Source organism: Bactrocera dorsalis, unplaced genomic scaffold, assembly GCF_023373825.1.
Source record: "Bactrocera dorsalis isolate Fly_Bdor unplaced genomic scaffold, ASM2337382v1 BdCtg010, whole genome shotgun sequence".
NCBI lineage: Eukaryota > Metazoa > Arthropoda > Insecta > Diptera > Tephritidae > Bactrocera > Bactrocera dorsalis.
In genome coordinates, this window is record NW_026038061.1 from 309834 (window position 1) to 333967 (window position 24134).

At 34.5% G+C, this 24134-nt stretch overlaps 3 protein-coding genes across 6 annotated transcripts; 2 read left to right on the top strand and 1 right to left on the bottom strand.

The window, feature by feature from the left end:
- The first annotated feature begins 52 nt into the window (after positions 1-52).
- Positions 53-2915, top strand: LOC105232601 (probable glucosamine 6-phosphate N-acetyltransferase). 3 transcript variants are annotated; one of them, XM_029553017.2, is made up of 5 exons: positions 53-207; positions 1341-1551; positions 1630-1757; positions 1826-1887; positions 1967-2915. In XM_029553017.2, the coding sequence occupies exons 1-5, from the start codon at positions 205-207 to the stop codon at positions 2208-2210; spliced, it is 648 nt and encodes a 215-aa protein (XP_029408877.1). In that variant the 5' UTR covers positions 53-204; the 3' UTR covers positions 2211-2915. The 3 variants fall into 3 exon arrangements, with proteins under 3 accessions (XP_029408877.1, XP_011212642.1, XP_029408876.1); XM_011214340.4 differs by lacking the exon at positions 53-207 and adding an exon at positions 838-1063; XM_029553016.2 differs by lacking the exon at positions 53-207 and adding an exon at positions 842-1135.
- On the bottom strand, positions 2909-6090 carry LOC105232600 (GATOR complex protein WDR24). The gene is made up of 10 exons (XM_011214338.4): positions 5804-6090; positions 5301-5742; positions 5138-5249; positions 4990-5078; positions 4587-4916; positions 4442-4523; positions 4230-4382; positions 3672-4163; positions 3399-3584; positions 2909-3335 (listed from the first exon to the last, which is right to left on the bottom strand). Exons 1-10 carry the CDS (start codon positions 5940-5942, stop codon positions 2979-2981), a joined length of 2382 nt encoding a protein of 793 aa, XP_011212640.1. The 5' UTR covers positions 5943-6090; the 3' UTR covers positions 2909-2978.
- Positions 6091-6345: 255 nt separating this feature from the next.
- On the top strand, positions 6346-10923 carry LOC105232602 (N-terminal kinase-like protein). Of its 2 annotated transcripts, none has more exons than XM_011214344.4 (11): positions 6346-7294; positions 7358-7581; positions 7647-7973; positions 8034-8334; positions 8409-8680; positions 8753-8901; positions 8966-9130; positions 9187-9332; positions 9407-9526; positions 9584-9983; positions 10051-10923. In XM_011214344.4, exons 1-11 carry the CDS (start codon positions 6917-6919, stop codon positions 10176-10178), a joined length of 2610 nt encoding a protein of 869 aa, XP_011212646.2. In that variant the 5' UTR covers positions 6346-6916; the 3' UTR covers positions 10179-10923. The 2 variants fall into 2 exon arrangements, with proteins under 2 accessions (XP_011212646.2, XP_011212645.2); XM_011214343.4 differs by having other exon boundaries at positions 6363-7294; positions 9398-9526.
- Positions 10924-24134: the final 13211 nt, after the last annotated feature.

Consider the following 24134-nt stretch of genomic DNA (forward strand, 5'->3'; position numbering starts at 1 on the left):
TGCATTACATAAAAATTCTTATTGGTGACTATTTTTTCCAATAACTGCTTTACTGCGATAAACATTTGCGAAACAGAACAAACATAAACCTTTTAGTTGCTTTGCGACAAGTGGATGTTTAAGTAGGTGTTTTTATCTTATTAAACTGAAGGCTACGTGGAAATATAGTCGTGCTGTGCTCTACATTCAGATAAAAGCAGTAACATGGTAACTATTTCATATATGCAATTATAGTATGCGTATTTAATTCACCACTGTGACCAATATAAACAGAACAAATGGCATGGTCTTTCGAAAAAATTTCGTTCCTAGGCAAACAACCGACCAACATTGTTACGTTAGCCAACAGGTTCCATAACGTACAATATGAAAAAATAACAAAGGGGGGTGGGAAACATTAAGCGTAAATCTTGAAAATTGTTTTGAATAATCCATTGTTTGAAGTAAAGGTATTTTTAAAACCTATGATGAATATATGTCCACTAATTTGAGCATTAACTTGGAAAATATGAGATCAAAAATCTAAACTGCGCTTACACACAAATATAGAATCTAAAAAGAATCTAACGTGTATAAATGTACATACTTAAATTATTAACAGTTAGCTGCTGGAGAGTCAGGCCGTATGTACGTTCATATTTATTTTATCGTTGATTCAAAACGACTGCCGTCCTCTCTACATATTAAAAATTACCTTTTTGGTGAGAAAACCGGTTGAATTACTATAAGCAATTTATACTTGCACAGCATATTGAAATACTTGCATTCAACTAGTGATACTAAAAGTAATTTGTTTTTGCCGCATTACTCGGAAGAAATAATGTTGACGTAGTTTGCTTGATCTAAAAAAAAAGAAACAAAACCTGATTTGAGTGTACCAAACTCCACGCAAATTAATTTTAAAAGCTTGTGACACCTTCAGAGGCTTTACAAACTTCACTTACCTTACACCTTTTTGCTGTGTTGGCAGCTTGGAAAAACTAACAAGAGAAGACATCAAATTTGTGTTGTTTACGGAAGCTGTCTCAATTGGGTATGAGATAAGATGGTTCGCTGCAGTGAGGTACGAGTAAATATCAAGGGAATGCTTAAAGTAAAAGTAAATTTAAAGCATAATAAAAAGTATAAAAAACAGGTACTCTTGCCAAAGTTTATAATTTCAAAAAGATGATAGGAAAACTGTACATATACATACTTATATATATATACATATATAATATTATTACGTGGCATTTCATAGGGATTCGTAAGATTAGACAATTAAATATAAAATAAGCAAGAATTGTTAGTCGTTATAATAATTTAAACACGAGCATCAATATCGCACGTATTCATTATAGCAAGAAACTTACCTTTATGACCCAAACATTTTGCTGAAACTAAACTTCCATCAAAGTCCGGCCAAATTCGAACCGTTCATATCAGCCGCATATCCAGGTGAAAATTGGATTAAGGTACGACCACTTAAAGATGGTGACTACGACCGGGGATTTCTGCAACTGCTTTCACAACTGACCGAAGTGGGTCATGTAACGCGGACACAATTTTTAAGTATGCATTATTAAAGAAAATATGTAATTAAGTTGAAACTATAAGTGATGAAATTGATTAAATATGTCTATTCAACAGCAAGGTTCTCTCAGATGAAAGCCAGTGGCGATTACTATGTCACAGTAATCGAGGATACTAGAAAAAATGAAATAATCGGGGCTGCTTCCTTAATTGTCGAACGAAAATTCATACACAATTGCGCAATTGTAAGATGAAAACTGAAATTTATATATGCCTATGCCATGTGACCATGTTATTTTATTGTTATTTACAGCGCGGACGTTTGGAAGACGTTGTTGTAAATGACAATTACCGCGGCAAGCAATTGGGTAAACTGTGAGTATCTTTGAAGAATAAATATTTTAAGTGGTCATAATATTATTCAAAAATTTCTTTTTAACAATTCACTGCATAGTATTGTGGTAACTGTCAGTCTATTGGCTCAACACATCGGCTGTTATAAAATGTCGCTAGACTGCAAGGATAAGCTAATTAAATTCTACGAGTCTCTTGGCTATGCTCTTATTCCCGGAAATGCTAATTCAATGACAATACGATACGATGAGGAACCGTTTACAGTGCGACATAACAACACTATGTTAGATGTTAGCGATGCTAACACCGTCAGTCAAACTGTGAGCCTCGATTTTTCTTCTTGACAATTAGCCGCCAGTACCGCTCTTAAATCGAAATTGTAATTTCTTACAACATTTAATATAAAAGAAAAATAATAAACTGTTGTAACATCATTAAACATAGTGATTCTTAATAATAGCCGAAAACAAAGAATGATTTGAAGTTAGAAAACACCTATAACAAATTGATAGGCATCAAATTACAAGGATTTCAAATACTGATTGTTTTCGGCTAACAATTAATAAGGATATATATGTTTCACAGTTTTTATTTTCTTTTTTGTTGTAAGCATTAAAAATTTCTGATTTATTGCAAAGCGCTCCGCAGATGAAGGGAATATTGTAAGCATTTTTGAAGCGCTTTGATAGCGGTGCTGGTAGACGGTGGTGCCTTGCAACTGATGTTTTATGCTTACTTATATAAATAAAAGCATCAGAAAAGGCATACATTAGAAAAGTAAACTTTTTATTATTATTTTTTTTTATTTACGTTATTGTGTACATTGTTGTATATTTAGTTTAACCATATGATTTGATTTTGATTTTTACTTGCAAACATGGCTGAAATTGAAAGGTAGTGGTTATATTACCATTTAAAAGTACATTTATAAAATAGGTAGTGTAACCAGTGGATGGGCAGGCAAGGAGCTTCACTTAGTGATTTTTGACATGTTCGCATATACATATATGTACATATACGAGTACGAAAATAAAATTTAAAATTCGGTATTTGTCGATTTATTTTTATTTTTACGGGATTGTAAGTAAAACAGTTATTCTCATTCGAAAGCACTAATTGTATTCACATAAGTGACCACATTTCGGACATTTAAAGTGATTGCCAAAGTAATCCATAATGTGTTCTAAATGACCACCATGGGAGCATCCTTGGCACCACGCATAAAGACCCCGCACGATGAGACCACAAACAGAGCACTTTGATGACTGCATTGATTTGCATTTCTGACAGTACCATCCCACACTGCTACCCAAAGGTCGTCCACATTCACCACAATTTGTGTGCACTGAGGTGGATTGTTGGTTTAGTTCGCGAACTGAACGAAGCCATGAAAGATTCATTACCTTACATGCTTCGTTCCAGAGTTGATAGCGATGAAGTTGATCGATATATGTTTGAAACCATGTTTCCTATAGGTATATAAATTCTTATTTGTCACGCAATTCCTCATATACTTAATAAGGGATACTTACAACGAGAGCATCATCGATTTGGAGGAGTTTTCGTGCCTCTCCCATAGCGATAAGTATTGAAATACTTGTTTGCACATCGCCAACATCTCCTTGCAACATGATCGATTCCGCAACAAATTGATGCGGCTCCCAAATAGGTATAGCGGGCGTTGTATTTACTTTGAGAATGCTTGGCATATTGGATGACTATGAGTGAATATGTACAAACAACATGCACACATGCAAATTTGATTAAATATGACATAAATATTTGTACATATAATAGCAATTTACCGGTGGGGTATCCTTAGATTCGGGTTTTAAATCTAATTGTGGGCGTGCCGCTTGTACGTCATGGTGCAATGCGGTTTCTTGGTGAGAATGCATTTTTGAGAAGTCTGGCGGTCCGACATATATGAAGCCTTCACGTAGTAGATCAAAATTGTCAAATGTTATATCATTAAGTATTTGTGTTTCGGAGAGAATTACAGAACCGAAGGGGGGATAATTTTGTTTAATGCTCCCCAAACCTACGCCCACTATACCGTTAGACGAATCGATATCCAGATGCATACCATTATCTACACTGTCGTCATTGCTGGCAACGTCATTATTTTGGTTACTATCCCACTGAAGCACTTCGTGAACGTTTGCTATTTGTGCGGGGCGACGTAACGATTGCACACTTTTTTGATTAGAAAAAGAGTTGCGATGTATATCGTATTTCTGTTTACTAAATTCAGTGGAACTATATAAAACCTTAATAAAGGTCCACAATGTGGTTGCCTATATGTTGTGTGAGATAAAATTAATTACAAATTTCAAGCGGGTGAAAATTTTGAAAAAACTTACATTGTGCTTTCCGTATTTTTTTGTAACAATCGCGTTTTGTTCACACATATCTGCCAATTTTCTACCACACAAAATCAGCTCTTTAGCACAACCTATGAAGCATTCATGTTCCTTTAAATGTGTAGTTTCCTCCTCAACTGAATATCCAGTGTACTGAAGAAAAAATTACAAAAGTTGATTCTTGTTTTTGGTCTTGTTGGTTTTTCTTTTACCGATGGCTTAAGAATAAACTGGCAAACATCTGATTGAGCTAAATGGAATTGCTCATCAGTATTTGTGGGCCGTCTCCGATTGCTGCAAATATAAATAAAAAAAAATGAACTCAATATAGAAATTATTTTTTCCCACCTTCCTTACACAAATGAATTAATTTTAGACCCATGTGTAATAGTCTCAGTAGGGGTTAACTTAATTTTTCGGGCGAAAGAAATATCTCCACGATGACCCAAACTAGCACCTTGTGCATTTGCCTTCAAAGCCGGACGGGAGGCGTCTTTAAATGCATGTCTATAAATAGTAGAGTCTTTGCTGGTCGAAAGTAAGAGCTGAGAATTATCTCCCTTCCAAGCGATGCCTGTAGTAACATTGGTATGATCATTGAAGGAAGCAAAAGGTATGTATGGCCGTCGAATATCCCAAACATGAATGCTATAATCGACTACTAATGCACAACTTGCAATGTGATAACTGAATTTAAACAAAAGAATAAAATATATCAAGGCATTTAAAAATTTAAAAAAGTTTATATAGTTTTCTTTACGTTCGATCAGGACGCCACTTTACCCTGCCTACGACTGCAATGGTATGAATTGTATGCTCCAACGATGCTTTCCCATCCATATTCCAAATCTTAGTAGAAAGAGATTGACAAAAATTATAATAAAATTAAATTTTTAATTCATACCTACTTTTATTTGTTTATCACGACTGCCGGTGGCCAGCCAGTTTTTGGTAGGATGCCAATCACAAGTATAAACAGGTCCACTATGGGCTGTGAATTGTAGAATACTTTTGTCCCCTCTAAAAAATATTTACATTATATATTAATAATCAAAATAAAGGACTTCTTACTTTCGCAAGTCCCACAGTTGAACGGTGCCATTTTCTGATACTGCTGATATCACATATTGCATATGTGGACTAAATTTTACATCACGGACAGATTCTGAATTACTATAATAAGTATATGACGACTTTTCATTGCGTATGTCGAATTGCTTAATGGTACCGTCTTGTGAACCAGATACGAGTATGTGCGGATCGTGAATGTCAAAGCCAACTGTATGAGCAGTACGTTCGTGCTCATTATAAACATGTAATTGTTTCTTTTGCCCGAAGCGGCTAAGATCCCATACCGATACTACACCATTTGTGGCAGCTGTAGCCAATATATTACTATCCAAAGAGCTCCAAGCTACATCGTTAGATGAGTAACTAAGATTTTGATTTTTACCACCGCGCATATTGCAGACTTCTGTAAACCCATCACTATAAATCGCATACACCTTTAAAACTGATATAAAAATATATTTTAACTCAGCTATTTTCAACAGATCTTTAATTATTTTTCTTACGACTTCGGCCAGCGACGGCTATTTGGTTACATTCTCTATTTAACGCCAATGCATTTGCATGTCCCTCCTGGCAAATGCGCATTGAAATGGTATTGGCATCCTCAGTGCCACGTTCGCGCCAGTCCTGAACGTTCTGCATGTTTTCACAATTTCACCGTTTCATAGACAATTTCTTTAAATTGAAAATCCAACTTTGTTCGAATGAACCATTTAAGCCATTGACTATCGCCTATATAATGAAAGCGTATCACAACATAAATAATACAATATTAAATGACAACTTTTGACGTTTCTTATCAGGAGACTAATTTTTATTGTATTTACATACATAAAATTAGGGAGATCTAAAAAGGTAAAAGCACTTTTATCAGATATTATTAAGGTTTGATAAAAATGTTAATATTTCATTAAAAAGTGTATATTTTCTTGTAATTAAACAATTTATGAATTTTTGAATATATTGCGCAATTTTTTCCCGATCTACGTATAAACACAACTCTGTGTGTAAATACAGGAAACGTCAACAGATAACATTCGCAGTAAAAAAAGTAATCATATAGCTACGTCAGGAGAAAAGTTAAATTTATTGGTAAAGTGATATAAATATGCATTAAATTACCAAAAATTAGTTGAAGACTACAAAAAATATATATATAATATTAAAATAGAGTTATCTGCAATGGAAAATATGAGCGAGAACGTATAATACTAATGTAAAAGTATGCAGGAAAATTGGTGATATTAAAGTTTCTATATTGGTGTGTGCAGAACTAAAACAAAGTATGAAGAAATAAAAAGTGAAAGTAAAAAGAATAAGAAAAATTTGGTGGACAACGGAGTGAATTGGAAAAAACTAAGTTTTTTACTTATTGTTTGGAAGACAGAAGTGGTTGTGAAACAAATAATTAAACCTTTACGTTGAGTACTGACAAACAGCTGGCACATTTTAATTGGCCAAATTCGTTATTAACTTGTTCAAAACATATTTACAGTTGCTGATAAATAGTTTTTTGAATATTGTACAGCACCTTTAAGCAGAATTCATATTTATTTGTTTTTGTGTGACATACTGTCCCCGTCAACATCAACAAAATATTCAGCCGCCGATCAAAAATGTGGTCGTTCTTCTCGCGCGACTCGACGAAAGACTTTCCATATGATATCGGTGAACAAGTGCCCGGCTTAGAGTCACGCTCCATTTGGACATTGCACAAAGCAAAGCGTAAGGGCACACAAGAAGAAGTATCAGTATTTGTTTATGATATACGAAGTGGTTCAGATGCTAAATGTGAATTAGCAAAGGCTGCATTGAAACGGCTAAAGACTTTAAGACACCCGAGCATTCTACAGTACCTGGACTCATTTGAAACGGATAAAACACTTTATATTGCTACTGAAGCAGTTGAAGCTTTGGGTACTCACATTGAGAAGTTGGCCTCTCATGGTCCCCAAAAAGATTTGTATTTAGCATGGGGGGTGTTTCAAATCACAGTAAGCATATATTTGACTTAAATTATTACAACTTTAATTTAAAAAATGTATTTAACCACCAAGCGCGCACTTTCATTCCTTAACAATGACGGTAACCTAAGGCATAACAATGTTTGCGTTTGGTCGGTATTTGTTAATTCGTCTGGTGAATGGAAACTTGGTAGTTTGGAGTATGTATCGCCAGCGGACGGGAATCCTATGCCACCTATTAAAGTACCACCCGCTTTAGAGGTATATGATCCACCGGAAAAAAACGATCAGAGCAAATTAAAAGCAGCTACAAAATGGTATACAATTTTATAATAATGCTACACTTAAGGTGTTCTAAAGTATTATTATGCCTAACTTTCAGCTCAGTTGATATGTGGGGATTGGGTTGTTTAGTTTGGGAGTCATTCAATGGGCCTCTAAAAATGCGTTCAAACCTTAAAGACATAGATAATATTCCAAAGTCGTTGCAAACTCTTTATTGTGAATTGGTAGGCGCATCACCTTCAAATAGACCCAACCCAGCTGATATTATAACGAGATGTCGCAAACCAGGTGGTTTTTTTAAGAACGATTTAGTGGATTCTCTACTTTTCCTTGAGGAGATACAAATCAAAGACAAGGCTGAGAAAAATCGTTTCTTTAGTGGTTTAACAATACATTTGGATAATTTTCCCGACAACGTTTGCAAGTAAATATGCATATATGTTCTTTTACTCATTCAATTAATTCCAATAATCGCACTTTACAGGCATAAAATTCTTCCTCAGCTTATCACTGCATATGAATATGGTGATGCAGGATCAGCAGTGCTAGCACCCATGTTTAAACTCGGGAAATTACTTGATGAAATTGAGTATCAAAAACGCATAGTTCCCTGTGTAGTGAAACTTTTTGCTTCCACAGATCGTGTGACGCGTTCCCGATTATTACAACAATTAGAATTGTTTATAGCACATTTGCAACCGCAGGTAGTGAACGATCAGATTTTTCCCCAAGTCGCACATGGCTTCTTGGATACCAATGCTACCATAAGAGAGCAAACTGTAAAGGTAATACAACGATAATTATTTGATTTGGATTAAATGGAATTTGAATTTAAATGTACTTTACATATATATATTAGTCTATCATTCATCTGGCGCCTAAGCTGAACTACAATAATTTGAATGTTGAGGTCCTACGACATTTTGCGCGCTTGCAAGCTCGTGATGATCAGGGTGGCATACGCACCAATACAACTGTATGTTTGGGAAAAATTGCCCCACACCTACATCCACAGGTGCGACAGCGCGTTTTGGTGTCTGCTTTTATAAGGGCTATGCGCGATCCTTTCCCACCAGCGCGAGTAGCTGGTGTACTTGCTTTGGCTGCTACACAACAATACTTCCTGCTAAGGTAATGCCTACTTCAAACATTAATGTAATGGAAGCTAATAATTTGTTTTCTATTAAAATTCAAACTAATTAGTGAAGTGGCAAACAGGGTTCTCCCATCTTTGTGTTCTCTTACCGTTGATCCAGAAAAGACTGTGCGCGATCCAGCTTTCAAAACGATACGTGGCTTTCTGGGTAAACTGGAGAAAGTATCAGAGGACCCAAGTCTGCGTGAAACTATGGGTAAGTCAAAAGAAAGTTTTTAGGGTGTCAATAATGAAATTATATTTGATATATTGAATTTCAGAAGCTGATGTGCATACTGCTACGCCGTCGATCGGAAATGCAGCAGCTACATGGGCGGGTTGGGCTGTTACAGCGGTTACAGCTAAATTCTACCGGAGCCAAAGTGATTCATCACGTCCGCGACCGCCTTTAACTGGCCGAAATCTCTCTAAGCCTGCATCTTTAGGTATGGTGTTTACATTCTCTTAACTTTTAAATGGATTTAGATCGTGAATTTTATAGAGCAACCTTCGAGTAGCAGCTTATCAACGACAACATCCAGCGTCACATCTATGACATCACTAGAACATGAAAGTAACGACACATCAGCGTCTGCATCAGATTATGGCAACAATGACTGGGATAACGAAAATTGGGGCGAAATGGACGTAAGAAAATCCTATCGACAATATATTTGAATATTTATTCAATAAATACCATTATTTTTGGTTAGACATCACAGGACCCTAGTAGTCCAATGGCTGGCACTTCTAACAATGGTCAATTGAATGCATCGAATGCACTCAATGAAGTACGTGATGGTTGGGATAACGAGGAGTGGGGCAGTTTAGAAGAAGAGCCGGTAGGTTAAAATTTCGACTTTGAAAGAATAAATTCAAAAGTTCTGAAAATATTACAGGGAGAAGAAGAGGAAGAACAAGAAGAACATTCGCAGCCTTTGCATTCGAGACAATCAGCTCACTCTGTGGATGAGCAATTGTGCACGTCAACAGCACGCCCACATCAACAACAATTGCTGCAACATCAATTGAATGAACTTATCGAACCACTAGCTAAACTGAACACTCATACAGCGACATCGCCATCGCCATCAAGGGTGCAAAATCAGCATGCACTTGACTTGCGATCCAAAGATATTTCAAATTTAGCTATTACACAAACGACAACAACAACGGTATTTTCAAATTGCAACAATATCAGTCCACCACACATAAATAACTTAACGAATTCGAATGCAAATTGGAATAGCGATTCGTGGGCCGATGGTGAATTTGAACCTGTTGAAGAACAGCTGACGGGTAAGGGAAAAAACCGTGAAAATTTGTTTTAAAATTCATCCAATTCTTTATTTAATTATATGTTTAGGAAATACTAAGCTGGATGAGGCGCGTAGAAAACGCGAAGAGAAAAAGTTGCAGAGGCAACGTGAGTTGGAGGCGCGACGAGCGCAACGTACAAGTGGCCCGATGAAATTGGGTGCCAAAAAGCTTTAAGATGTGAATTTTTAGTTTTTTAACAAAATATTTATATTTTAAATTTTCGAGTGTAATGTATTTAAGGTTCAAAAACAAATCATATGCATTTTGGCATACACATTTCTTAACTAATTCATGACATGTAGAATTGCCCGAAACCAAATGTGCAGTTGCTGAAAAGCAAGAGAAAATTGTAATTTTATAGGTAAATACGAGATATTGAAAGATTTTTTATATATTAAATATCAAAAGAAAAAAATTAACAAAATAGTATAAAATAGAAACGAAAATTTTCGTATATAAAATGTATGATTTAAAATCTCTAAAAACTGAAAATTTAATGTAGAAATAAAATATTTAATCACATTTGTTAAGGTGCAAGCGTAACTTTGAAATGCTATTTGAACTCTTATCAACAATTGTGCAGAAAAAGCCGCACTTAGTCTAACAAAATAATGTTTGTGTATTCATAAAATATCACTATTGTTTAAATTTACGTGCACCAACATATATTGTGAGCTCATATTTTTACCTTTTGCAAATTAACCACAAAAACAAATAAAACCAAAAGTAGCTAGATACGAATTTCAAATTTAAATACATTAGTACTTCTATCTCAGCAATAGATTTTGTTGTACATAGTATTCTCTAATGATTGAAATCATTGCTGTAGAAAAGTACTTCGTCTTCGTGCATTCTTATTGAATTTACTAATTGATTATAATAAGCGCCAATTAAATTAAATTCATATAGTATAAATTAGTGTGTATTTGCTTTTTATTTAATATCATTGCATTTTGGATTAATTTGTGAAATTCATAATGGCCTTTTTGAATAATATTGATTATGATTTCCTTATTTAATTTTAAGGTAACTGTCTTTACATTACGGAATTGTATAACGGAACAATATATTTAATGGGGTCATGTTTGTGACAGAATGTAAGTGAGGGAGTGAGTTTATTCCGTTTTCTACACATTCTGTATATCATTTTAATGTGAAAGCATTTGACTCTCCCAGAAAAATGTCTAAAAAGTGGAATGATCAGATATCCATGAATATCTAATTTGCCAGAAGTTCTTTGTGTTATTATTAACTCTAGTAGTTGTCTTCTGCTTATTTAATGCTAGTAAAAAAGTAAAAATATGTTTCCTTGGTTTCTAATCAATATGAGATGTAAATTACGTTATTAATTCCCCCAACTTGTTGAGTTAGTATACTAGTTGAGTATGTTTTTTATAGTGATCAGAATTTTGGAATGAACAGTTATGCTGCTGATAAAAAATCGTTTATATCGTATACATTTGTACATTTATACTCGTACATACATGTTTGTTAGGTCGTATATCGTATACTTATTACAAAACAGTCACAACTCAAATATTTTCAAAATCAATTTTCTTCAGTATATCAATTCAGAACTTAAATACCTAACCAAGATTTGCATTGTCTTAACTGGAAAATAACCATTAGGTCTAAGTTTGTGTTAATTGGGTCGTTTGGCTCACTTATGCAGAATCAATTAAAGAGTACTATTTGTGGTTGTGTCGCTATAGCTGGAAGCGAAAAAAGTGAGTTTAATCATCTCTATTATTTGAAATATGTTACTTTCGTTGAAATATGTGCGATTATGAGACTGTATTGAATGTCTTAAAATCAATCATATTTGAGTAAGACAGAGCAGGAACTGATTTTTCCTTGTCTGAACATTTGTCATTTACTGTTTTGTGACACTTTTGAAGTTGAAGTCGTTTGGATTTTTAAAATAATTAATTACTAATACAGTGACTGCGTACAATTTTAGAAGCGATGGCCTTTCACGCCTTTCAGGCCAGAAATATCTACTTTTTCGAATTATGTTAACACCTTTCCCTTTGGCATTTTAAATAAACTATTAATAACAACTTTATCCAAATGCACTTAGCTAAAAAGTCATCAGAGCAGAGCAAAGTATACCAGTAATTTTGCAGTTAAATGTGTGTAAGTAAATACATACACTGGCAAATTAAGTAGCAGTATTACAATATTGGATCTAAAGCAACGCTCAAAGTATATCCAATTTAACTTCACATGTATAATGCTATCGGGGCTTAGATCGAATTTTTCGAACTCTAAAATTTCTAAAATACTTAATACTCGTACATTACAAATTTAATAAAAGAACAGTTTTCTTAAGAAAAAATCTTACGATTTCGAATATTTGGGCATTTGTTTAAACCATTTGTACGTTTACGTCTATCATAATTGATGTTATCATATAATTATGTCGCTTTAGATGAGTAACTTAGTATTATTTATATTTTAGAGGTGAAGGCAACACTATAACGCATGTTTTAATTTTTGTATATTAAGCAAATCAACATGAGTGAAAAGTGTTAGCCAAATTTGACTGAAGCTGGAGATTTTGAAAATATTTTATACACATCAGAGAGATCCCTCTACTACTAGCTCAATATTCGATACATACAACTATTTGTTGTTAAACGCAAACATTTGAAACATACATATGACACTCATTTTATACGTGTTTTGTATTTGTATTTGTGTTTATTTTCAAATAATCAAAGACTTAAAATTTATCATACATACACGATTCATATTAAGCAATCAAAATTCAGTCCCTTGCCTCAGTCCTTGAACTATCGAGTAGTGATTACTGATTACGGCCGCTAAAGCGAATCAACGATCGAGTTACAAAAAGCTAGTGTAGAGACATGAGTTGGGCCACTACCGCATCACACATAAGTAATTTTTTGATGATCCAACATGATACAAACGGCCAACTTAGTTCAAAGAAGATACTCAATTGTTAAACTGCCGATATCGGACGACCATATAGCTGCCATACAAACTGACCGATCAAAATCAAAATCTCCATAAACTATCTCTCTTTCTTTTTCTTTAAATAAACATATTTTACAAGAGATAATAAATTAATGCTTTCAATTTAGAGTACAACTGGCAATTTCAGATATTTTCATTTTGCGTGGGCAATTTTTCATTATTAATATAAATGCAATATACATTTAAAACCTTCAAACAAGTTTGAAAAATCAAATATTAGAAAAAAATGCTAACGATTTCGCCAAATCTGCATGTCCTCTTTTTTACTAACAAACATATTTAACATAGTACGATATAAGAAATTATCACTCTATCGTTAATTACAATTGTATGAAGGTTCTCTTTTCCAACGTCATAGTTAAGGCTATCAAGTTCATGATTGCGTGTATATAAAAGGATTGAAAAAATTTATTTAAAGTCTGGGTACATATATCTAACACGCATGTACACATGTATGTATGTATGTATATAACGTATGTATGTATATACCATACATATGAAAGCTTATGCAATGAAAGCTCTATATTTCCTTCGGGCAATATTTTGTTTGGTGTTTTGTTTTTACCACGTTGAAGAAGTTCTCCATCTACATTTGTGCATACAAAATCAAATTTCTACTTGTGTGCGTTCATATCTACAAGTTCTTTTAAATGTTGTACATACGTGTGCACATATGTATGTACATAGGTATGTACTCGTATGTATATCTAGCTGCTAGTTAAATCTCACAGATTTCAACATATTTATTTGTATTTTTATAAGCTTTCCATTGTCTCTGCCGAAAACTTCAAAAGAATATACACAATTTTAATATACATGCTTAAGTATAAAATAAAATTCAAGACTGCGAAGAATGAGAATTCATTGAAGTGAGTATAAATAAGTACTAATCAAATAAAAAATAACTCATTATAATAATTATACAGTATTTTATTAAATTTGAAAGGCTCGGTTAAAAACATTTTCAGAATAACCTCATTCCAATGAAGCCTGCTTGTGTGGTTAAAATTTGTAAAGTGGACTTCACGCCGGAATACATTTAATGCACATACATTTAATGTACATACATATGCATATCACAAGCTACAACTGCTGAGTCAACCTAAAAACTCTTGTTTAAATTTAAGCTAAATACATCGATGAAATCAAACCATAATAATGTAATCCGTTCTTCTGGTTAATGTAGATATGGGTTGTGTATTCAAACATCTCAAGATGCTGTCATGATTAACAAAATGCATTCGGTACCAAATATTAATTATATACTTAGGTTCATGCCTTCCCCACATGATTGCAGCGGTTATAAGGTGGATTTGAAAATAGACATTTAAAATATAATGAAACTGAGACCAGCCAGCTCTGAAAGTATTCGACGCAGTAACCACCGGGGGAAGCTGAGAAAGAGGAAGACCTCCACTCCATTGGAAGGACCAGGTGGAGAAGGACCTGGCTTCGCTTGGAATCTCTAATTGGCTCCACATTGCGTAAAGAAGAAACGACTGGCGGGCTGTTCTTGACTCGGCTATAACCGCATAAGCGGCATTTTTTTTTCAAATTTTGAGAACGAATGTGTTTTTTGGTTCAAAGTCTGATGATTTTTTTACTTCGTCCAATAATGACCTTAATCCATGCACTAACGAAATATTTTTTTGGTTTTTGATCTGATATCCCGGACTGAACAGTTTTGTTTTTGAGAGGTCAAGAGAGATGAGGCACCAACAGCTAAGTTTTCGTAATTTTTAAATAAAAATGTGCTAAAATGTTTAAATAAAATATATGATTGTGTATAATTGTGATTGTGTAACAAATAAGTAAAATACCCTTTTAAACCTCTGAGTGAGGGGATAAGCCCACACCACATTTTACTTATTTGATTTTTGACATACAGTTACAATACTTTTCTTTTTTCCAATAATTCCCAGCAAATTGGTGTTTTGAAACTTTACGAACTCTCTATGATACTTACATACATATGTATATAGATGTAAGTATGTAGAGTACCCAATAGTGAAATTAACTAGTCATAAACCGATTTACAGCTAGTATGCACTAAATGTTTAACTAGGCAGGCGATTGCCTTTTTCCATAACACAAATATTTATCCGTTAAAAAATATACTAAACAATTCTAGCTGCATTGTGGGCAAATAAAATAATAAAGAAAATCATTCGATAAATGGTTGAAATTTGACATGTAGTTACATTTTAGACAGAAATAGATATTTGTATATATAAACTGGAAAATTTCTGATTTAATGCATCACGTACAAAATTCGCATACATACTTACAACAAGTAACTCACGAGGAACAGCACAATGCATGCAGTCTTGATATCACAACACCTGGGCGGCATTGAAACGACAATTCGTTTATGTTGTATACGATTCGCTTGTTCGATTTTATTCACGTATAATGTATGGACATATGTACATATGTACATAAATACATATATTACTAGTATTCTATAAATGCATGACATTGCCCCACTGCTTCGGCGAATGACGCTTGTCTTATTTGAAGGCCTAAAATAGCAATTAATGCAACAAAAATATCGTATATTCTTCTACTTGTAATAGAGACATCGCCACTGATTTCCTAGACTTTTTATAAGCAATTATCAGTATAAATTTCAGCTATAATTTACTAATTTAAATCAATAAAATTCTTCCTGGTGACGAACATATGTATTGGAAAAGAAGACAAAATAGTGTTCTAAAAAAAAACCCAATCTATATGCAAATTTATGTACATACATACATACATAAATAATATACTTGTATAATTAAAACTAAATGAGTTAAAAAAATCAAAGTTACTTATTTTGTACGCTGTAAAACACGCTTATAATACCTTCAACACCTTTTTCATCATAAACAAACTATTCATTGATTTTTGTATATCGTTTTTTTTTTGAAAGCAATAAAGCAAAACACTATTTTCGTAATTCTTTGTTGGTGAATTAAACACTATTACGGTTTGCAGCACCGCTCGGTTGAATTGAAGCAACTCAACTTCGAACTACCACTAATCTTATCGAAGTTTCGTTAATGTTGTCAACCTAAAAAGTGAAGATTTGGTAGACAATTGGACAAATTTAAACTAAAAAATAAAAAATATTTGTTCCAGATTCTTATGTTGGTTTGTTCTTTAGTACAAATACATATGTATATGTATTTCCAAAATGTGAGGACATCGTATATTAAGCGCTACTCTCCATTTTCTTGCTGACGGTAGTTATCGAAAATGCAGTGGAAATGATTTCTTACGTTGGGCTGGCGCAACCTGCTATTATTTGACAGACTGGTAAAACTTTTCCAAAAAGAAAGTTCAGTTTGTGCTAAAATTTAAATTCGAAATTGCCATTTGCCTCTGTGAAAGAGGTTACGTTATCAAAGTTTACGAGTAACACATTCACAAACATACGATTTACGAAATGGAATAAAGAAATACAAATAATTTACCAAGAAATGTGGATTCGTGGCTGGCATTCCCCAACAACCGCAAATACATGTCTGTAATACAGAAATCAAAAATACAAACGATCCGCATTTATACATACATACATACATACATACATATGTGCATATTTGGTTTAATAGTTGCGTTTACTTAAGTTTGTATGTCAACCCAAAGCAATGAATGTTATGTTTATAAATATCCACCAGAAAAGGGCTGAAGAATCAAGTTTGGTCGCAGTTTATCTTGCAAATGTATGTATCATTAAAGTACATAATAATGTGAGATATACTGTGAGTACAGCCCAAAGTATGTACTATAAGTGGCGAGATATACTTGTAAGTCACATCAGATACACTAACCCCTCGTATACTGTGACTTTTTTGGGTGTATGGTCCAGAGTTTAGAAATCGTAAAAACAAGTAAGCGGTAAAAAAACGTCCAAAAGAAACATGAAAAATTAAAAAATAAGGAGAATCACTAAGGCAAATTATTTAAGATATGTATTCAAAATGTATTCACAAAGTGGATTATATATTCTATATGTTAATGGACGCTAGGCTAGTTAAATTAAAATGGCTAGCCACATAAGATAAATGTATGTAAGTAGATAGGTGTCACCAGAAGTATTCGATCCCAAAAGTAAAACAATAAAATAATACAAAATAATGCACACAACTAATAATATATGTATGTATGTACATATATACGCAAGAGCAAGCGAAAACTGCTTAATGACAGCGGAAGGATTTTGACCTGAGTAGCTGTGCCATTGGATCCAAAATGCGTTACACATTGCGCTTTTAAAATAATTGACGCCAGTCTGCTTGTGAGCTGATACCGACTAATTGAAGACAGCGACTTAGTGGGTATCTAAATACATATGACAAATAAACTGAAAGTACTATGTAGAAGAACTGAGAACAATCGGCAGGCAACAAGGAGAAATAATTGAAAGTAAAAATTGAAAATGTCTGATATTAACTTTATAGTTATGATGTAGTTACATATGTATGTAAGCAGCTTGTCAGTTGTGAGACAATACCATATGAAGATTCGAATTGAGAGAAAATGTAATATTTTTAAAGCAACTTAAGAAAAAGTACAACTGAACTTTTAAACCTCGATTCCAGTTTGATAAATCGATAAGGTAAATAATATAGTAGACATTATTATTGTCATTGACGAATTACCAGAGCAGCCGGTTATTTCGGTCAGTTTATATTTTATATAAGGTTAGACATCAGTGGTGCAATCCTCCTGACACGTGCCGACATTCAGTCCAACCTGGACCTGGATGAATATTTTTGGTACGTTTGCGCTAAAACGCTCCATCCAAACTAAATTTCGCTTTTGTGCAATACATGCAAAGGATGTGGCCATCTGAAGACCTCAAGGGCCGTAAGCCTCATAGAGAGTGAACCACACGTTATGTGGCACCATTTTTTCAATACACAATTGCGATGCCAGCCACTCCATTCGAGTGGCCAAGGGAACCCTAGTTCCAAGGAGCTTAAATAGGCTGCATGACTTCCAGTCTGAACAGTCCCACCCAACCTTCATCCAATCCCCGTAAGGGAACGACTCGGCAACTCCTGGTTCTTCACAAAGTCTGTTTCAGTCAAGTGCAATTCATGACCTTGCTGTTATTATTTTCCGATGTCTCTAGACTCGACGGAAGTATCTAACTAAGGTTATGAACCTGTCGCTGATCTCTCTCCAAATACCACGATGAATCCTATCGTCCGATAACTCCCCTTTCGGCAGTAGTGGAGACAATTGAGGAAAGTCACAGTTCAACCACAGCTCTTAGTTACATAAATTCCAGATATTTTGTTTTTTCGAAAGCAAATAGCTATCTCTCCGATCTTTTTCTCATCTTATCTTCAAGATCTTACTATCATAGTCGATGGCGTTACAATTCCGACTGGAAAGAGTCCTAACATTTTAGGCGTTACACTTGACAGCCTAAGCTCTTTCACTCTTAATACGATCGCTGTTTTATGGTAAAGACAAAGGAATCTTATTTGCAACGTCCAAGGCAGTCGGTCAACTGGTTGTTGTTGTAGCGGCAGAATTCTGCCGAGTTGACAGTCCTTAACTGGATAAAAAATCTCAGTTCGTTGTCGGGGGGACAGTCGGCCAAAATACAGCACTCCGTACCATTACAGGTATGCTTCCTAGGCCTACCGTTAGAAAATCAAAGGCTTTTAAATGAACACATACATATGTACATATGCATATTCAAATATAATAATATCTTGAAACATTGGCATAACTTTGGCATCGAACAAATTCTGATAGTAACGGACTTTTACCAAATAATATGTCCCGCTTAGTGTTTCTGTGTCGAGACGAGTCTGACGAAAAATATGAAGATGAAAGCACTCGATCCAAGAAATCGGAGAGACATTGTGAAAAAAATACTACTTCTGAAAATGATGACCTACAATCCCCAGAAAGCGGTGAAAATATAAATATCAATATTCAAAAACATTACGCTTTAGTCAAAACCTGATGATTCTTAGCCACATAACGCCTCGCTGGCCGAGCTCACATTTAGGAAAATCTTCCCACACAGATTGTTTATTTAACTACATAACACAGTACGAACGATTAGAAAATTTGCGTAAATGGTCGAAATATACCGATGTCGGTGAAATATAAAAGTTATCGGTTGTACATTTATATTGCCATATGCATATGTATAAGTATGTATGTGACTACCTGCAATGAGACACTATTGGTCTAAATAAAAACCAATGGCGAACAAAGCCATTAAATTATCTATTGCTCCCGATCGGTTTTTGTATCTATTTTAAAATGTGTTGTATATATTTTAAAATTTATTTTGCATATCCCGAAAAGCCTGTTAATCCTAGCAAAACACATCACGTAGATCGCAATGACAATCCTTTTCAAAGTATCGACGAATCATTGACGAAATCCAAAGCACATTCTTCTCTACTGCAGCATTTGCCGTTTAAACTCAGAAAGTATAAACACATAAGGAAGTGCTTAGTTTGAGTGCAACCGAACATTTTACACTCTTGCAACTTGCAGGAATCAAAGCAAAGGTCAAGGGAAATACATAAAGGTGCAGAACGTCAACCAGAGGATGGAAATCTAAGCAATTTGATACATGCACATACAAGGTCTGTCGCAAAAGAAACAGGATTGTTAAAAAAAAAAACAACAAAAAATTAATATTTTTCAAAAGTTATATTTTTTTATTCAAAGTAGTTTCCCTGTGCTTCGATACAGCGTTTAGCCCGGTCAATTAGCATTTCAAATGAGTGTTTAAGGTCATTTTTCGGAATGCTCTTGAGAATATCGGTCGTCGCCTTTTGGATAGCTGAAATGTCCTGAAACCAGTGTCCTTTCACGGGCAAATAGGTCAGATCAGGTGAGTGATTAATGGTTAATATGGAGTTTTTTGTCAAAAAATCAGTGACAAGCATCGACCGATGACACGCCGCATTATCGTGCAACAGGCGCCAGGGCCCTGCCTCACGGTATTGTGGTCGAGCACGACGAATGTGTGACAAAAGACGCTTCAAAACACCAAACACAGCATTAATCGTTTGGCAAGGTGGGATGAGCTCTCGGTGTACAATACCCTCGGAATCGTAAAAACAAATCAGCATTGTCTTTATTTTTTACTTCTGGAGACGACTTTTTTCCGGTGACTTCTGATGGTCACAGAGGTCCTCACGACTTGTATACATATAAGTACATATACATATAACTCATACACTGGCCGACATATTCGGCATTCGGTTTATTAGAAAAACGATTATTATATGCAGTATATGGAAGTTGGAGTAGTTTCGAGCAGATTTTATCTCGTTTTCCCAATACGTCATACTATTAACATCCTCATACTAAATAACCAATCACGTCCGAAAATTATTAGTTTATTTATTTTACCTACGGGCTTGAACAGTTTTTGTTGGAATTAATTTTTATTCAAAGGTGGCATACACTAAAGGCATGCATAGCAAAGTTTTATCTCGTTATATGAATTGCTTCTTAATTTGAGTACTGGAAAGTGAAATAATCAAGTGCAATTTAAAATAGTTTTATATGAGAAGTATACGTGTTTGTGGAACGATTGCGCCAATTTTCGCACTGTGCCATGGGGAAGTGAAAAAAATGTTACGCATTTGGTGCAAATCGGTTGGTCGGGTCCTGAGATATGGGATTTAACCAAAAAGTGGATGGTGCCTCGCTCATCGTCTAATTTTCACGTCAATCTCTCATTGATTGCGCTTTTAGAAGTTTTAAACAGTACCGTTATATACCGGGGTTGTCTTCCGCATTTAATCCATTTTCACACTGTCGATAGGAGTTCTTATATGTAATATTTGAGGTGGGTTTGGTCATGGCCACGCCCACTTTTTAAAAATTTTTTACCAACAGCAGCTCTTGCTACTGCGATCCCCCGTGCCAAATTACAGTTCATTGTGCAGTTTTCTGCACATAACAGATCTTTCATCTTCACTTGTATTTGACAGTGGCCATGTATAAATGCTGCAGTATCATTGGTTATTGATCCCGTCATATGAATAGAAAGTACTCGTTTATTTGAGTAATTTTTTATGAGCGATTTGAGTATGATTGCAATGAGTATCTTCGTTGGTAATTTTCTACATATGACTCAAGCATTTTTCGCTGTGATGGAGAGGAATATATACATACGAAATATACATAGTACATATATTCGTGCCGAGTAAAATATTTGAGTCGTGCGATCAGTGTGGTCGATTTGGCGCGTACTGTGAGTCATCACACCTAGCGTAGGGTGTGCACATCAATAGTATTATCGTTCGTGCTTTCAAAGCACACCGGGCATTTGAACTTGTTTTGCATGCAAATTAAATGCATGATATTTCTTTTTGCTTTTTCGAATTTTGTTATGGATTTTTTTATATTTGACTTAACTTTTTTCAATATTGTTTAATTATGAGTTTCCAGACACTATAGTTACGCCCTCTAACGTGAAATTGTTTCAATTAATGCATATTAAAGGAGTCACCAATTTTAGACCGATAAGAACTGGAATTTAAAGTAAGTAAAATAAATCTAGAGTAGATACATTGTGAAAATAATTGCATAACCAAAAGCATCATAATTTATTTGTAATCAATCAAATGGACAAGTACATTGACTTAGTATGTCAATCATTCCTCCTGACTGATATTGGCAAGCATTCACTAGTTCAGTATAAGTATATGTATGTAGTTCTGAGTTGCATGAATTTTTAATTGTGATAACCAGTTGCTTTATTTATTCTTCGTTCTTTTGATCTTGGTAAATCGTTTCTCGGATATTTATCCAACTTAACCTTAACAACATTGCACGAATAATTTTGTAAAATATACAACATTTATCAAATTACAAATTCTGTTCTTTTTAGTAACCAAAAAATATGTACATTTAAAACATTTTTGCCACGCCCTCATATGTGGATAGGTATGTTAATATCGATACGTGCGTTATGCTTGTTTTTGAATGACAAATCCACAAACGCTATACTATATTAAAAACTGAGATTTTCTTCTAGAATCTTAAAGATAATTATCCTTCAAGTTTATTCGATTCTATTGACTTTTATGTTTTTATGTATCTGTATCCATTTACACTTTTCCATACTTCTGATACTGAATATGAGGACATACAGGTCAATCCAAAGGATATGTTAATGAAATTCAGACGCTATCTGTTTCTGGTAATGACGTGTCTTGGTGCCAAAAATCATGTCGGATCCTTCCCTTAACTCCCATTTGCCTAATATAAGGATTTTAGAGTTTCCACTTGGCTTCATACTTAATAGTAAGATATCTTAGGAAAATTAAATAAGTAGTCTTGAATATACTAATCGCTCTGTAAGATTATGATGTATCTTAATCAAATTGATTGGAATCATGTTCCCGAGGTTAATTGTTTTAATACCAAAGTTAAATAAATTGAGTCTAGGCCCAATTTAGATGTATCAATCCCATCACTAAGTATATGGTGAGTAAAATGAGTTATTGAACTAAATATTTTAGTACAAAGCACTTATATGTACATATGTACATATGTATGTATGTATTTTTGTGTATTCGCTTTTTCTGTTTTACCCTAATTTGCACGAATATAATTCAGCAAGTAAATGTCTGCAAATTCGTCTGTTTCTGTGTATTTATAGACATCTCCATCTTTTTATTAAAATTTTTGTTTTGTTCCCATTCTAAATAATTTATACACTTTTAATACGTATTTTTATCGTTGCTTTTGTTGCCTTTGACGTTACCACCGGAGTGATTATAGCGCGTGCTCGCTGCATTAGTCATCCATACTACATACTATAAGCAGCCACCAGCCAAGTGGACGCGTTCACGTTAGCACCGCAGTAACGTACGAGGGCTTTTACCGTCTATCGTATAGCGAACGCTCACTGCCTGGGAAATTCTTACAGGAGAGCGGAAGCTGAAACGTCCAGTAGCTGCAACGACAACACACAAAGCGAGCTGCAGCGGAGCCGCCAACACTACCGATTGTCATGGCACTTTACACGAGCGAACGTGCGAGCAAACGGGTGACTAAGCCACGATCAGCAGCCAGTCAGTATTTCAAGAAGGCAACCAAATAGCTGACCCTAGCGTTTGCCAGGCAACGCAAACGTCACCGCCATTGCCGACTCTATGTATTAGTAAGCAGCAGTAGGGTAACTGATCGTGCAAAAAAATTTGTGAGCAGCATTTCCATTTGAACGTTTTACCTATACGTACGTGTCGTACATGTAACCATAGAGTGCGCGCGCGGTTATAGTAATTGAATAACATACGTGTACGCATAAACAACATATTTCACAACCAAAATACATAAAACAACATCTACTCGTATATGTTACGCATATATGTATGTACATGGTACATATGAACATACAATCGTATTTTCAATAATAATGAACGAGCAAAGGATATCGTGAAGTGCTAATTCAAATGTATAACATAGTGATTGTGCGAAAATAAATCTTAACAGTGAATGTACATATGTATGTACGTATATAACATGTCCACACAAAAATTAATCAGAAAAATATTTCCATAAGAAAATAGAGTTATTTTGATAAGTCTTTTATCAGTGACAAAACTCTTTGTATTTTAAAATTTTCCCTTTTCAGTTTGGTAGCATACATGTACATATTTATGTACATATAAATGTTGCAACATTTGTACACATTTACATTTTACATATGTAGATACATACATATGAGTAATTTTGTTCGTTTTTATCTGCAGAAACGCATATATAGAAGTATTTACCTTAGCACTAATTTTTATTTGATAATGGCAATGTGGCGGGACAAATGACAATTTTAACATACAGCCTTCTAACGAAAACAACAAGCGAACCTCGTAGACTTCCGCATCGTTCGGCAGCGCCACCGCCCGCAGGTTTTTGGTACTATGTGTAGATGGTTTTACAGTACAGAGCATTAAAATTTAGTTAAAACTGATACGTGCAGTTAACATTAGGTGCAGCAATATTGGCGCCGTTATCTGCAGTGTCGTTTAGAAACGTCGCCCTAACTAACTGTCAACAACATTGTTGCTGCAATTATGGCTTATGGAATTTTAATTTCCTTACCAAATTTTATTTCAATTTGATCTGTGCTTCAGAAAG

Excerpts from the sequence above, each read along its gene's own strand:
- LOC105232601 (XM_029553016.2), top strand. The coding sequence starts at position 1,046 with ATGGTTCGCTGCAGTGAGGTACGAGTAAATATCAAGGGAATGCTTAAA. Across the intron at positions 1,552-1,629 it reads AACGCGGACACAATTTTTAA|CAAGGTTCTCTCAGATGAAA; the intron begins GTATGCATTATT and ends TCTATTCAACAG. Across the intron at positions 1,888-1,966 it reads GGCAAGCAATTGGGTAAACT|TATTGTGGTAACTGTCAGTC; the intron begins GTGAGTATCTTT and ends TTCACTGCATAG.
- LOC105232600 (XM_011214338.4), bottom strand. The coding sequence starts at position 5,942 with ATGCAGAACGTTCAGGACTGGCGCGAACGTGGCACTGAGGATGCCAAT. Across the intron at positions 4,383-4,441 it reads AGTTTATTCTTAAGCCATCG|TACACTGGATATTCAGTTGA; the intron begins GTAAAAGAAAAA and ends TTTTTTCTTCAG. Across the intron at positions 3,336-3,398 it reads AAATCGATGATGCTCTCGTT|GAAACATGGTTTCAAACATA; the intron begins GTAAGTATCCCT and ends ATATACCTATAG.
- LOC105232602 (XM_011214343.4), top strand. The coding sequence starts at position 6,917 with ATGTGGTCGTTCTTCTCGCGCGACTCGACGAAAGACTTTCCATATGAT. Across the intron at positions 7,295-7,357 it reads GGGGGGTGTTTCAAATCACA|CGCGCACTTTCATTCCTTAA; the intron begins GTAAGCATATAT and ends TTAACCACCAAG. Across the intron at positions 9,527-9,583 it reads GCAGTTTAGAAGAAGAGCCG|GGAGAAGAAGAGGAAGAACA; the intron begins GTAGGTTAAAAT and ends AAAATATTACAG.